At 46.9% G+C, this 16,376-nt stretch overlaps 1 protein-coding gene across 1 annotated transcript in view; it reads left to right on the top strand.

Moving 5' to 3' along the window:
- LOC119456786 (uncharacterized) overlaps positions 1–14,750 on the top strand; it is a 28,464-nt gene extending 13,714 nt beyond the window's left edge. Inside the window, exons 5-8 of the mRNA XM_037718635.2 lie at positions 905–1,177; positions 3,425–3,569; positions 9,883–10,140; positions 14,323–14,750. Coding sequence (XP_037574563.2) covers positions 905–1,177; positions 3,425–3,569; positions 9,883–10,140; positions 14,323–14,498 — 852 coding nt within the window. The 3' untranslated portion in view covers positions 14,499–14,750. The remainder of the gene's footprint in view (positions 1–904; positions 1,178–3,424; positions 3,570–9,882; positions 10,141–14,322) is intronic.
- Positions 14,751–16,376: the final 1,626 nt, after the last annotated feature.

A 16,376-nucleotide genomic window follows, 5' to 3' on the forward strand; every position in this document is an offset into this window, starting at 1 on the left:
ACAGCCGACTGCAAACGTTTTCGGAGCACGGATTTACCTGATTACCGGCCTGCTAGGGGTGTGGAGGCCACACTCTAAAATTGGTATCTATTGTAAAATGGCGCAGTTACAAATAACCAAGAGTTTCTCTCCCCCCCCCTCCCTAAATAGTGCTAATTTACTAAATAACGGTAATTTGCCCTGAATAGTGCAATTTGACGCCTAAAAATCACACCGATAGCACTATGGATTTGCAGAAGTAAACAAAAATAGACCTGTGGATGTGATCCGGGCACATTTTAATAACATCAATGGCAAATTAAAAATAACTAGGCAAGAATTCACAAAGCTTTTCGTTCCTAGGAACTCTTCGTCATTGGCTGCTGGCCGCCTTTATGTCCATAATGATTGGCTACCATCTGCTCTCACGAGCAGTTGTAGCGCAATAATTTTTGTGTCTATATGGGCCCAGAACACCCAAACCTGCGCAGCTCTTGCGTTATTGCGGCAAAAAGTTCCACTTATAAAAATTGTGAAAACGTGCACGATTCAATTACTTGTTTCGTTATGTACCAACGAGCCCAAACTGCTCTACCCACCGCGGTTGCTTAGTGGCTATGGTGTTGGGTTGCTAAGCACGAGGTCGCGGGATCGAATCCCGGCCACGGCGGCCGCATTTCGATGGGGGCGAAATGCGAAAACCCTCGTGTACTTAGATTTAGGTGCCCATTAAAGAACCCCAGGTGGTTCAAATTATTCCGGAGTCCCCCACTATGACGTGCCTCATAATCAAATCATGGTTTTGGCGCGTAAAACCCCATAATTTAATTTAATTATCTTTTGCGCGCTGAAAACAATAGAGGCTTTATGCCACGATGGTTGTTCTCGTAATAGGCCGCAGCGTTCCGTCTCTGGTCCACTGCAGGTGTCCTTCATCGTAGGGACGCCGCAGCTGCTGCAGCAACTGGCTAATTGCGCCCTTCGCAATGGCACTGCTGTGCCTTCGCTGCGCAAGATGGCCTCGGTGGGCTACTGCCTTCCGGCAAGTACGCGGGACGCTGTGCTGCGCGCCTTCACACTCACCTGGCTGCGGCCGACCTACGGGTTGACCGAGGCCTGCGGCATTGTTGCCGCCTTCGTCGATGGCCAGTTCTCCTCCAGCATTCTAGGCTATCCAGGGCCCATGGTGCAGATGAAGGTGCGCGCTCTTCCTCCGCACTTTAGGTCGGCAGCTGATGAGCGGAAAGATTCTCATTCGTCGTAGGCGTTCTACTGACTTTGCAGGCAACACCTTAAAGGGAAACTAAACGCAAATACTTTGTCAAGATAGCTAAATTGATAGATCATCGCGATCAGAGCTTTAGAAATTGATAAATTCAGGTTTAATAAAAAAGTTAACTATTAAATTTTTATTAATTAGTCTTCTGAAGCTCACGTTATTAGTGGCAAAGTATGTCCGCCTCGCCTAGGAACTCGTCTGCAAAAACGCCATGTTCGCTGCGCTCATTACTTTTATTGCGATAGCAATTATATGGATACTTCAACCGGATTTCTGCCGTCGGCGGCGCCGTCGCCGTGAGGTTCCCTATAGATAAAATCTTCGCGTGCGCCGTATGCCCGAGCGGAAGCGTGCGGGGACGCGCGCTATCACGGAGAGCGAACGCACTCAATCTCCCACGCGCACGCAAGGAAGCGGGAAGCCAGCGCCGGAGGGAGCGGGGGGGGGGGGGGGGGGCGCACTTCTACTCTGCCAACAACCGCGCTCGTCGCTCGCTCGCACCGTCGCTTATCTCCACACGGCTCTGACCTTTATGCGCCGTGCATTCGCCGCTCAGTTTCCGTTGAAGCGATAGACCGCACGTACCTTCGCCCGTTGCTGCGGCGTATGCGCTTGCTGCCAGCGTTTTGACAGTCGTTGTCTGCATTCATTCAGTGTGATCTATTCATGTTTGTTTGTGCGCGCTCACACCACGCTTGTTCAATCAGTTAGTAATAGTCGGGCCACATTTTCCAACGCACGCTACACATGCAATGCTGCCCGGGTCGGCAGTGCAGCGCTCTTTTTCATAAAAAAAAAACCTGTATGGTCTAAAAAAAGAAAACCTGTATATGATTGGAGTCGGTACACAGAAAACGCCTCAGTAATAGGTCTCGCATGCCTATGCAATTAGGCCTATGTCCTCCTGTAGCTGACGACATCCTCTTCCTCCTCCTGTTTGTAACTGAGCAGAAGTACGTAATTTGAGCATCTGACTTCTACTTTGATTTATCTTTATTTCCAGTACCTTTACATTGTTTTAGAAGTTACGCGTGGTGCTTAGATTCGACAGCATGCACCGCTAAGTGAACGCACCCATTTCTGGTGACACGAATTGCCTTACTGAAAAAAAAAAAATCATCTTTACAATATGCCAAAATAACTGCCCTCGGATGGGCGAATGCTGATATGAAACCACGAAAGGACTCGCATATTTCTTTATGCATTTCAGATACTGCATATCTGGAAAAACAATATTAAAGGCTAACTTGAATCGAAGTGCCATGAATTTTGAGAACATTTTTGTACTGCTTATCAGACTCCTGCTCCATGTCTGTTCAGTGTCAGTTATTGCTTGAGAAAGAGAGGTAGCCATACAGAGAACGCACGCAGGAGTTAATGTATAGAGAGAAATGAGGTGGCAAAGGCAGGGAGGTTATAACCGGAATGCAACAACAACAACCCTGGTGGTGACATTCTGTCACAATTTTCTCAAACATAACGCGCTATAGGAACGTCTAGTGTTGCGCAGCTCTTGTCTTCGAAGTCAGGTGGATGCAAAAATACAATCGTGATAATTTCGACGCTGCCGATGCGTTTACACCAGCAGGTAAGTGAAATACGGCTGGTCACTATACTGTACAAGTTCTGCGTGCTTTATTTATAAACACAGCATCACAAAATAATGTCTCCATCGCTGTTGCTCCTGCTTCTTATGCGTCTCGCATCTGTACCTTTCTGTATTTCTTTATGTCCCTAAAATATTCTAAAGCACTTTGATGCATTAGAAAAACTTATATGATTATCGCTTAAAGATTAGGCGCTTTGCGCTATTATCCATTTAAAACCTAGCAGCTTTGCCACAATCATGTTCAAGCTTAATTTTCTTGATACCTGAGCCGGTATAATACAAGGATTTATTCCATCCTTATCGTCTTCCGCGTTGACTAACATGACGCTGGCGTTAACGGCAGCATGGGAAGTATTCGGTGCCTTCCTCAAGGGCGAAGATATATTCGAGTGAAGTTGAGCTGAAAAAGAACCATTATATCCTCGATTCGCCTGATTGTGTAAATGTTTTCTGGTGAAGTGGGATTATTCAATTGTTCAACTATGTTTCAAAGGCGACCGTACTGGGCGATTGGTGGACAGAAACCGAGACAGCTCAGCAAATGCGCATTTGCGCAGGTCTTAGACCTGGAGTCAAACGAGCGGCTTCCACCTCGACGGCCCGGGGAGATCGTCATCAGGCTTCCCTGCATGATGAAGTGCTACCTCAACAAGCCAAGAAAAACTGCGGAAACGCTTGATAAGGAAGGCTGGCTTCGAACCGGTACGTACACACACGCACAAACATGCACAGAAAAGTGCGTATTCGAACGGGACTCCACGAAATCGGGCCGGTATGCTTCTTTCAGGCAAGGTACGCAATAGAGGCTGAAATTCTTATTTGGTTGCAGGCATTAATAAACACCAATGCTGCGCAATCCGCAGCGCAGCGATAGCTGCAGATTTAGCGACTTAGTGACCAAAGTATTTATTCCCGTACTGTGACCTAACCTAAACGTGTTTGCTGGCGTTCTATGGGGGGAGAAGTTGGGAGGAAGCATGGCTGGTCAAGAACAGACGCGAATAGTGTTCGTGTAAATAACGGGTCGCACGCGAAATAATTAAGACAAGTGCGCTGACGTCTTCTTTCTCTCGGTTCATGTGTTTCGCATTTGGCGCGCTATTGGTGACGCGTACGATTCCGGCAAGACATCAGTTTCAAACGTTTAGGTGTTGTAAATGCCATTGCCTTCTATATGGATTAAAGCGGCGCACTTGTACTTGTCAGCTGGCGTAGATTTTGGCAGTGTGCTCGGTTGGCACAAAGCGGACCTGGAATGAAATCCTGGAATGCTATAACCTAAAGCTCTTCCAAACTGTTTCTATTCCATTTTTGCAATCAGCCCTCCACGATTGGTCAAACAATTCGGGCCACCCCCACTTCGCCTGTCACGCGACATAACGAAAAAAAAAAAAACTGAAACTCCCCATCCGATATGACGTGTACAGACTGATTCTGTATGATTAGACCGAGCAAATGAAAAATTATTATTTCCGATTCTACGCCTTTTTCGCCATTAGCCCACTGCTGTTGGTCAACTTTATTGCAGGCTGCGCCCACTTCCCTTGTCTGTCACGCGACGTCACAAAAACTAGACAACTCACCACGTCAAAGTGACGTGCACGCATTAAAGATGCATTAATATGTCGGCCGAAACTGGGCCCGAATTCACAAAGCTCTTAGTTCGTAAGTGCTCCTTGTCATTGGCCGGTCACCTTCGGTAATAATATGTCCAGCCTTAGGATTTGCTGGAATTTTCTCTTACGAACAATCCTAGCATAAGAAGGTTTTGTGAATTTGCGCCCTGATTTTTTTTTTTTTTTCGCCGGAGAGTACCCGGAGAATACCCCGTCCCGAAAGGAATAAAAGATGGCTGCCCGTCGATCGCTCTGGCAGTGGCTACTCGGAGCTGCCGTGGAGAATGGATTTATTTGCGTATAATAAAAATGTTTACGTGGCAGTATAACGCTGTCGAGCCCCTTCGGCCACGTATACGACATCGCTCTGCCAACTCATCTTAGCTGAAAGTCTGTGTTAGCGGCATTTCTAAATTTCCGTTGCACGCCGCCGCGATTTTCAACCAGTCACGGCAAGCTAAACAAGGGGACCCAGATCAATAAGTGACACCAGCACCACTCTCCTTTCCCGATTATCTCATTTCACTGCGCTAGCTCGGCCCCACAAAAACCACGGGTTTATCCTGAATTTTGATATGTTTTTTTTTTTGGGGGGGGGAGGGGGTGTTATCAGAACGCGGGGGTATGTGGATGCGAAGTTAGGAAGGTATTGTTTTGGTTTTTTTTTTTTTTTGAGGGAAAGGCGAGGGGGGGGGGGGAGGTGGAGATGAGGTTCCAGGGGCTAGCGCTCTTTTTACCACGTTGTCTTATTTAAGTAAGACTGAACGCTTTTTTTCAACAAATGGTGACGGAAAAGCTGCTAATTAGCAGAAATACACTGAATAACCTTTTAAGCAAGCATATTAAACCACATGTTACAAGGGAGTTCGTCCTTGTCGGTGCATGTCGAGCTGATGGTGTTGCGCAAAAAATACTATACGAAGGTGGAGACAGGCGGGTACAGACAGGTGGGCACGAACGAACGCTGTATCCTCCTAAGACCCCTTGTACAATGCATTGCATATTGGCTTCAACTTTTTTTCGAAATTCAATCGGAAGTGATTACGCAAAATATTCAGCCTGGGTATGAAGTACAGTGCATGGGTAACGGTAGAGGAGTGGTTTACTCATATTCTTGTCATCCGCTTTCGACCAATTCAACAATAAATTGATCTAGACCTCTGTGTCGTCCCAGACGACCGAAAGCCACCTTGAAGTGTGTTTCAAAATCACTGATATTGCGTGCAAATACCGGACGCGGCAGTAACATGGCAATGTACTAAACGTAGTTCCATTCTCGTCTCATCGTTTAGGCAATGAAATGCAGTTTTTACCAGAGCAAACATGAGGAGATGATGGAGATAGTTCGTTTTTTCACGTACGTGGAGGCGCAGCTTTTGGCATCTAACCATAGTATCTAATTTTTTAAAATGTTTTTGAAGTTCATAACATAACAGTAGACAATAAAAACCACCTTAAATAGCGATTATGCCCCGTAGTTGTGTTCGGGTCTCCGGAAGGTATAGAAGGCCAAAACGTGTGCCTCGTCTTGCACGATTATAAATTCAATATTATATTTAAACACCCATGGCATTCTGTCACCACGTTTGAAAATTGCAAGAACATAAGGGACAGCGTTTAGAGTTATCATTTGATTGCACAAAGTTAATTTTTTTCTGTGCAGAACAAAGTGAACCGAATTCTTAATCTACAACTCTTGATAGAACAAATTTGTGCAGACGTTTTCAAAGCAAAGTACAATATCATTTTGCACGAGAGAAAAAAATACTAAGCACAATAGACACGAAGCGGCCATATACCTTAAATAACACAATTAGAATATAACAATTCTGTTATTCAATTTGTCCATCACGTAAGGCAATGAATGGCTCATACCCCCTTAAGCAGTGGCACTAAGAACAAAAAGTATATATGCGCATCATGTCGGCTACAATACGGTACATACAATATCTGAAGAAACTACAAGGCCAACCGTGGCTGCCACATTCACGCAGTAATAATTAAAAAAAAAACTGCGCTACACAAACTATACAGTTGCACCATGTCACCTCGCACGGGTCTACAATACCCGACGTAATTTCTTGGCCCACATCATGTAGGCTCGGTCTACAAATTGCAAATATTCCTCCTTTTCTTCGTCTGTTGCGTTCCTAATTTTGGGGATACTTGGAGCTTCGATAGACATTTTAATCAGCGCGTCGACATGGGCCGGCGTCATGCGACATCTATTCAATGTTAACTTCCTGTTCGTGGTGGAAAAGCTTCTTTCAACGGCAGCGGTTCCTGCGGGAAGAAGCAGTACCTTCATTGCAGCTGATGACAAAGCAGGGAACAATGTTTTTCTCTCGACCTCGCACGCAAGCATTAGCAACGCTTGCTGTGAAGCCAGCTCTCCAGGGTAGTTTCTGTAAATTAAATACTCGGTCACCATGTTGTCCTCTGATGTTCCGCACAATCGAGAGATACCTTTAAGGTCAGGATTCTCCTGCTTTGAATGAAATATGTAGTGGAATAATGCCAGTTCTTGAAACTTGTCCCAAAACCTTGCAGGCATGTTCTCCAGGACTTTAGCTTTGTAACTTGAGCCAATTTTGAGATGAAAACACATGGACGTGTCTTGCGTTTACCACGACGTAAATGTTTCTCTACTCCCTGCAGGTCGCAGTGTAGCACAGTCGTCTGTGCACTGTGGTCTGCGCGCTGAACATCAAAATTGGGCCTCAAAATTAAGGCCCCATAGCATCCACCTCTGCAAAGAGTAAATATTTCTTAAAGCGATTACCACAGTGCATGGGATCAGCGTGTTTTTTTTTTTTTTTCTTTTCAGTATGAGTGCCTGTCTGTAAGAGGGAAGCAAGGGCGGGGGGTGTCGGAATCCTCCTGGGGGGGGGGGGGGGGGGTGTTAGGGGGGTGTTGGGGGAGGATAACGCTGGCGTAGTAAGTCGTTAGGGAGTTGTTCACAGTTGGATGCAAAGTTCTCTCATTTAGTGCATATCCGCTTGAAACGAAGAGCTTGGCTGTAAGGGATAGCTGTTTTACAAAGTTTTACATGGCTATTATGAAAATGTAAGCATTGGTGCTTATCCGTTGGTCTTCTGTAAACTGATGTCATAACTTTTAGACGTTTATATATAACTGCGCGAAAAAACGAGGACACACGAAAGAAACACACATAATGTGTCTAGTATAATGTGTCTAGTATAATTAGTCTAGTACAATGTTGGCGTTCTTCCAGCTCTCTGGTACACTTGAAGTCGTGAGACATTGCGTATAAAGAGCCGTAAGTTTTTCAAGCATGATATCTCCCTATCTTTGATTAAATCGACTGTTATTCCATCTTCTCCAGCAGCTTTTTCCCTGGTCATGTCTTGCAAGGCCCTTCTAACTTCATCGCCATGAATATGTTGGCATAATTAGATCCTATTTAGTGCCCATTGATGTGCCGTTGACTTGCACAAAGTGCTTGCCATTAAATTCAATATATATATATATATATATATATATATATATATATATATATATATATATTGAATTTAATGGCAAGCACTTTGTGCAAGTCAACGGCACATCAATGGACTCTCTCTCTCTCTCTCTCTCTCTCTCTCTATATATATATATATATATATATATATATATAGAGAGAGAGAGAGAAATATATATATATATATACAGGATGTTCCAGCTATCATGCACCAAGATCTAAAGATATGCAAATGCCCCGCAGCTGCACAGAATCAAGGTAATGTTGTTTGCCGTCGCTTTGCAGATAATGCTTTGCATTCCGCCTAATTAGATAATTAGTCTGAATTAATCAGCTTCTGAATAATAATAGAATTGTAGAGCAACATAATAAGACTCCTGATACAGCTTTCTGTTGCTCAATACCTGCTATAAAAAAAAAGTTGTCGCAGTTTCACCTGAAAGGCGAAGCATCAATTGCGATAGCAAACTTGTAGAGAGCTATACGGAGTAATGATATTAGCTTTATCAGCTGTATAAACTTGGACATGCAGCAGCATCGGCAACAAGCAGAACTGTTGTCGACGCCATCGGCGTTTTGCCCGCGTTCGCTCAAAATGCGTGCGGCGTTGGTGACTGTTGCCGGAGCCTCTGATATAAATAGGCACTGCGTGCCGCAGTTAAAGGTCGCCTCCCTTCCCTCCCCCTCCCCTACGGCCTCTCGCGCGTCGGAAGAAGGCGCGTTTGCTCTACATACATGGTGATTGTAAAGGAGAACAGAGACGCCTACTTCTGCAGCCCTTAAGCGAGCACGGCGCCGAACGCGCGTTTGTTCTCCGCCGTGCGTTCACTCCCCGTGAAAGACGCGCCCCTCGCGCCCTTTCACTCGCACATACAGCGTTCGGCGCGCGGCGACGATTTCTTCTCCAAATGACGTCATACGGAACCTCACGGCGACGGCGACGGCGACGGTGACGCCGACGGCAGAAATCTGCTTTTGAGTGTCCATATAATTGCTATCGCAATAAAAGTGTTTTTCCGAGCGTGAAAGAAGCCCGCGAATACACGCAAAGTGCCTCGAGTGGCCAGTAGCGCGGTATCTTGGTGCTTGATAGTTGGGACACCCTGTTACGTGTGTATGCGTGCGTGCGTGCGTGCGTGCGTGCGCTATACTGGTCGCCGCCCTGGAGGGAGGGAGGGGGCCTGGATTTAGGTGCACCTCAATGAACCACAGGTGGTCACAATTTATTCGTAGTTCCTCAGTACGGCGTGCCTCATAATCATATTCTGAGAATTTAACCTAATATAATACACCGTCTGCTGCGAGCATTCGAACTATAAAGAAAAAATTGCTTTTTTTTTGTTTTTGCTCTGCTATCGCCGCAGGCGACACGCATTTCTTATTTGGTCGCGATGGTAGACATGTCTGCCTTTCGAGAGACAGAAAAGTTAATTTTTTTTTAAAGGAAGCTTTAAAAAAAGTGAACGACCGTGTATGCTCGAAGAGAGCTGAGTCTGCAACAAACTGCTTAATTGTTCCTAATGCTCTCTTTGTGCTTTTAATAAAGTATACTTGATAATGTGAGTCTAATGACAAAAACTTTGTAATGTTGTGAATTTCAGGATGTGAAAACAGCTTGGTAATAATGGTGAGAAGGCTGTACACAATTCCCGCACTATTAGAAAAATATTCCGCATTTGATTCGAATCGAGTCGCTTATGGCACTATTTGATTCGTATGCGCTTCGGTCTCAAAAACAAATATTAGCACACCCCTACTTTCTTTGTACATCCTTAAGTAAATCAGATGAAAGAGCTGTTGCCGTGACTATCTTTCTTTAAAAAAGCTATGCGCTTGCACATAAAACGCTCTCGGAGCTGTTTCGTTGTTTATTATTATTTTTCCATGCTTCTGCGTGATCCCTTGTGCGTGCGTGAAGGAGATCTTGGCTACTACGACGAGCGCGGCCAATTTTACCTGGTGGAGCGGCTCAAAGATCTGGTCAAGTGCGGCGGCACACACGTCACCACGACGGAGCTGGAAGAAGCGCTCCTCGCTTCCTACGGGGTACTCGACGCAGCCGTGGTTGGTCGGCCGCACCCAGTCTACGGCGAGTCGCCCGTTGCAGCGGTAGTACTGAGGGACGAAGCCGACGCTACCGCAGACAACGCTCGGCGACTGCAGGAGATGGTAGCCGGTAAGAAGAGTTCGCCGACCACCTCTTTCGCCAGTGGTGGTTAGAACACGCTGAGTTACAGCGGCAACAAAACGGTCGTCCGCGAGAGGCATGAAATAGTCCTTTAGACCGCATCCGAAGTTCTCAGAAGAATGGGTAACAAGAAAAGTTCGTAATGCGTTACTTTTCTGAATACTACAGTACTGCCGAGTGCTAATAGTACTGAATACTAAGTAATTTACTAGCGCTAAGTACTGAGGAGCATAGTGGACAAGCCATAAGAAAAGCAGTTGGACGAAAGCAGCATCGCTGGTCCGTATTTTTTACTGTGCGTCTTGTTGCTCAGTGCTTGAGCATAAGGTTGGCTCTTCAGGGGGGAATATTTCTCAACTGCGAAACTTCCTTTTGAGAAACCCGTATCAGAGAGAGGGAGACAGATAAAGCAAGGAGAGGAAAGGCAGGAAGGTCAACCACGCGAGCGCCCGGCTTACTACCTTACGCTGTGGGCAAGTGAAATAGGGAATAGAAAGAGGGAAAGGGTGAGCACAGCGCCCACATGCTAGGACGCACAGCATGACTACAATCGGTCACTGAGGATGGTGTTTCTCAAAAACGGCAGTAACGCGCGAATAGTTTTCTGCGCCATCGATGCATATGGCCAGGGTCCAACAATTTTCGTTTCAGAAAATTTTCCGGAGTCCACTCGCCTTATAGTGTGATCTGTAAAGAGATGTAAAGAGATCGTATTGAGCGCAAGTGCACTACATGTGTCTGATAGTTTTAACCGCGTTTAACCGCGTTTGGTAGCTTTAACCGCGTTGTCTGGACGCTTTATTGTGAAATAAAGCGTCCAGAAAAGAGTGAGGAGCAGGCTTCTGTTGAAGAGAGAGCGTTTGAGAAAAAGGTGGCTTGGGGCTCCGCTTGCGAGCTCCACGCGCCGCGCACGACTGCAAAACTTGGCTGAGATGTTGACAGCAGCGTATACGCTATCCACGGACTATAACTTTTCACGAAGCTCGAGCGGTGCTTCAGGACCTCTTTAAAGACATACTCACAGAGAAACCTGTATGGGTTTCCATTGTAGCTTCGTGCCATGGAGGAAGGAAACCCAAGGAGAGGCCCTGGCCAGCACGAACGCATTGGAGAGGGTGTGGCGGAAGTCACGTGTTGTTTCTCGCAAAGAAGCACTGGGATGGGTACCCCAAATGTCAACGTTGCCATGGCAACCGCGCTCCTGAAGCTTTTGTTGCTGCTCTCGGTCTCTGAAAAGTGAGATAAGATTTTTCCGTCGGTGTCTTTCTCGCAGCACCTTTTGTTCGCGAGAAAAGCTGACTTTGGAGTGTGGTGCCTAAGCTTGAAAGTTGTGCTTTGTGTCTGTGAGTGTGAGTGTTAGCCAGCAACAAATGCACTCAAGCAATCCCGGCCCGGGTCTTCGTCGTATTCAACGTGCCACGAAAAAACACAGGAGCGCGTCTGCTTCACTATAAAATTGCTACAGAAGTTTCGTATGCTTTGTTTTGACGCGCATCGGCAGCACACACTTCCGGCGGCTCGTAACAATGCAAGTTCAAAGTTCGCGCCCATCTGCTCCGGCGAGCTGCAGAACCCCTGATTGGAGGCGCAAAGAGAGGTGGCACACCAACATGGCTGCACTTCCGGCTTCAAAAAAGTGACGTCAGGGCCTCCCCTGTTTTGTTTCCTTCCTCCATGCTTCGTGCTATACTTTCGTGTGGAGGAGGTTCCCTTTCATGATATGTAGTTTTATTCTTCTTTTTTTTTTCCGGGAAGATTTGGCGTATGATGGATAAAATAAAATAAAAGCTTTTAACTCTGCATCGTACAGAAACTGTAGCAATGTCTCTGCAAACTTATTGTCCGTCGCCCAACGGGTGTAGTCTCCAGGTACATCTGGCTTAAGTACAGCCTTTCTTAAGATATTGCCCGCGTTCCAGGGCATGGCCAAAGCAGGTGTCGAGCATCGCACGTTGCCACAGGAGCCGATCGGACTTGGGGCACTTTCCTTGGTGGATTTTTTTTTTTTCGATCCCCACAGGCCCATGTAACAGATGGTGTAAGGACCACTCCAGCCCGAAGCCACCGAAGAGACACTGCGCCCTTTGCGGGGAAGGAAGCCGCCGATACACGGGACAATTAGGGCGCGTGTGTCCCGCCAGAGGTTAGGCTTTAGTGCTTGATGAAGAGCGCGGGTATCCGATGGAAGGAATACTGGTGTCTCAGGTGAAGCAGGCGATCGAGCCAATTGGCCTGCCATGCGGTTGAAATGTTTCCCACCATGCCCCTGTACCCGCTGCACCTCAATGCTGAGATCTGAGGACTTTGGAGTCTGTGGATTTCTTGGCAGATTTGGAGTCTTTTTGTAACTTGTGTGAGGTGCTTCACTGCACTAAGTGAGTGAGTGCAAATGTGCGCTGTCATGATGCTGGGTACAGTACTGATGGCCTTGGCGGCATCGTGTATGACTTTCAATTGAAATAGTATAACGGGTCGGACATTTCTGCCTCGTAGGTAAAGGAAGATCGAATAGCGAGGTGAGATGGGCTCACGAAGGCGACTCGTCCTCCCTGAGAAAAGCTAGCCTTCGCATCTGTGCACACGACACAGTGACCCTCAGGGACGGCGGTCTTACTAGCAGTAACTCGATGGTCATCTCGCCAAGGAAAGCGCGAGCTTCCCAGCCCTGTCACGCGAAACGTGCAATGCCTTGTATCTGCACAAGAATGCGTAATTTGCTTAAGACATTTAATCGCTATGATAGTGCAAATGTAAGATGATTGGTAGCTTTTTTAGGCGATAAGGAACAATTTAAAGCAAAAAATGAAATTCAAAGAGAATACACATAGAGATGCATAGGACTCCTTAGAAAATGCATGGGGAAGCTTATAGTAGGGGTGGGCCAACTTAAATTTGGGAGTGGGCCAACTTAAATTTGAGGGTGTGCCAACTTGAAATTTAGGGCAACACCACTTAGACAGCCCAAGGCCTACGCACTCCGATCCATGACGTCATGCTACCTGGCCCGACTGCCGTAGAATCTAATCGGGATGCTCCCGCGTAAGCAACAGTGATTTTGACGTCACCACTTTCGTCACGCCAGCCTTGGAAATAAAAATTTCGGGCCAGGTAGCATGACGTCATAGATCAGAGTGTGTAGGCCTGTGCTATTATGGGTTGTTTGTGGATGGGACAACTTGAAATTTGTGGGTAGGCCAACTTGAAATGTGGGTTGGGCATACTTAAATTAGGGGGCAGGCCAACCTCAAATTTAGGAGTGGGCCAACTTAAAATTTGGACATGGGTCAAATATAAATTTGGGGGTGCACCAAATTAAGTTAGGGAGTGGGCCAACTTGAAATTTCGGTGTGTGCCAACGTTACGTTTCACTGAAATTTGAGGGGTGGGCAACTTGAAATTTCGAGAGGGGGTGAATTTAAATTTGGGGTCGGGTCAACTTAAATTTGGGGATTGGCCAACTTGAAATTTGGGTGTAGGCCTACTTGAGATTTCGGGGTGGCCAAATGTCGAATTGAACGTCCTTCATGTTACGAACACCTCGCGGGCAAGCGAGCGCGTTGAGATGCTTGGCGCGTTTTCATTGGGCCTTACCCAGGCACAGTCAGAACGCAGGCGAGAGCCTGTGGGGACAAGAAACGCGTGCATAACACAGGCTTACGAGAGCGGCAGCGAGGGTGACATGCTATCTCGGCGATGCACTCTCCCCTCATGCAACGCCTCACGCGCTATTCCGGCAGCTGGTGTTCCCTTTCGACCGCTCTGCTTCGAATACTTTAATGTGTCCACGTTTGCTTTCTTTTTTCTTTTTATTTTTTATTTTTATGACCAGCCGTGGTAGCCCAGTGGTTATATGGTTGAGCCCGAGGTCACGTGTTTGATCCCGGCCGGCACGGCCGCACTCCGATAGTGGCGGAATGCAAAAACGCTCATGCGCCGTGCAGTAGGCGCACGTTAAAGAACTTCATGTGGCCAAAATTAATTCGAAGTCCCCACTACGGCGTGCCTAATATTCAGATCGTGGTTTTGGCACGTACAGCCCCATAATTTGATTTCAATGTGCACATGTCCACGCATTTACCTACAGATGATGAAGTGCGATCACTTGAGTTGGTTGCTGCATGTATATGACTCGTGTATAACTAAGCTAAGTGTGCTCTTTTCGCATTGCAGCGAGGTTCCCGGCACACATGCATCTGAACGGCGGCGTTGTTTTCCTCGTCAAGATACCCCGCGCTGGCAGCGGAAAGGTAGACAAGAGACTTCTCCGGGAAATATGCGCCGCCACCTCCACGGAAAACAAGATGGACTGGCCTGTGATTTCATTCTGCGCTACTGGGACCGAATGAAACTGGACCACTGCGTTGTCCGCGAACGGAACGCAGAGTTGCGTGACCATTTTTTTGGCATGTAATTGCCAGGACCACTAGGCCCCCAAACCACAGAATTAACATGCTGATATGACACACTGGTGAACTACAATTATTATAGTAAACAAGGAATGCTTGGTTCTGCTAGCACTTCATTTTGAGGCATTCATGCTGAATTCTTGCCATATGTGACACACACCAATGCAAGCAAGGGCATTTGGGGAACGCGAAGTAAATGTATCAGGCTTGCTCATATCGAAATATGTCGGATGGAGTGCTTCGCGGGAAAAGAGGAGTTGGGGAGGTAGGAGTGAGCGTTGGCGGCGTTTCGGCTCACCTCCGGGACGAACATTCCTGTCACGTGATCAGAAATTACACCAAGTGCTTCAGACTTTGGCTTGGACAACATATACATTTCTGATGCTTCAAAACGCCGAAAGCGCCAGCATAGAGAAAAAAATCACCGCCCAAGCACTCCGTTTGCGCTTTCGGCGGCGCGCCATATACGTTGCCTCAGTGAATGCGCACGAATAGGAAGCCATTACTGCTTCTGCCCTGCTACTGTACGATCAGCTGTCGGAAATGGAACTGGGTGTTTGCTAATGCACTGTGCCCAATTCCTACTGCAAAATGTGTAACGATAAAGGGAAGACGTGTGCGGTAGTTAGCCTCAAAAATAGTGATTGGCATATAAAGAATGCGAATATAAGGGATATATAAGAAACGGAATCAACCTGTGTCGCCGATGCTACACAAGGACTGCCTGTGTTGCCGGCCCTTCGCGATGCACGGATTTCCTCGAGGATAAAAAAAGATAATTCATGCGCTGTATAGCTAACCTCCAAAGAAAGGATTTCAACTCCGTCCGGAACGTGAGTACCGCTACTTACAAAAGAAAGTAGTAATGCCATTTACTGGCATAGTGAGTGTCTCGCACGTTATCTACATACATCCACCTCTACTCGCACGCAAACTTACGCCCACCCTATCGCCAACGTATCAATAATCAGTGAATGGGCGCTCACTTGAATCAACATGCCGAAGCATAAGTGACGGTGACCACACCGACAAGACACGAATGTTGGAAGCTGAATGTTTCGTGACGGTCCACAGAGTAAGCGAGGGATTAGCGATAATACGTCTTTGCTACAAGCTACCACAAAGTACAGAACATTTGCATTCCCAGCTTTGTGCGCAGCAAGAACAAATCTATCGCAGCGGAGCACACCCGCGAGCGATTAGGCTGAAAATAAATAATCAGATAGTGGCCGCAGCGAGGAACCGAGGAACTTTACTGAGTCAGAAACACGACAAGCGGCTGCTTCAAAATGTTCGCCAAATAAAGAAGGAAGAGCACACTGATCCTGATTTAGTTCATAAGCGGAAAGTTTGGACAGCTTGGAATACATTTCTAGCCCCGCTTTTAGTGCTCGCGCCGTTTGCACAAGGCGTAATGAGCTCTGAAAGCACGTACCTAGTACATGTCCTCTAAAGCTGCGGCCAAAGCTTTGTGTCGTTCACACAGTCACCGTCTGCGATATCCGTCGAAAAGGAGGTCTGCTGCGCCGCACCGACGTCACGCGCTTGCATTGTAAACACGCAGGCAACGGAGGCAGCTGAGGTACAGTGTGCTGTAGAACACTGTAGCTGAGGCAAGCAATGGACGCGTCACCACGTGATTAAACATGGCAGCGCCAACAGGAGCGCTGGGAAAAGGGTCAATATGCACCAAAAGGGAGCAGAGTTGCGCCTATTTTTTTTCCTTTTGGCCGCTCGCACCGCTACTCGCCGAGAAATATCACGGTGTCTAAAATGACGTCGAGTGTTCTGCCGCGCTGCAGGGAAGCCAACTTCACG

Source organism: Dermacentor silvarum, chromosome 1 (assembly GCF_013339745.2).
Source record: "Dermacentor silvarum isolate Dsil-2018 chromosome 1, BIME_Dsil_1.4, whole genome shotgun sequence".
Lineage (NCBI taxonomy): Eukaryota > Metazoa > Arthropoda > Arachnida > Ixodida > Ixodidae > Dermacentor > Dermacentor silvarum.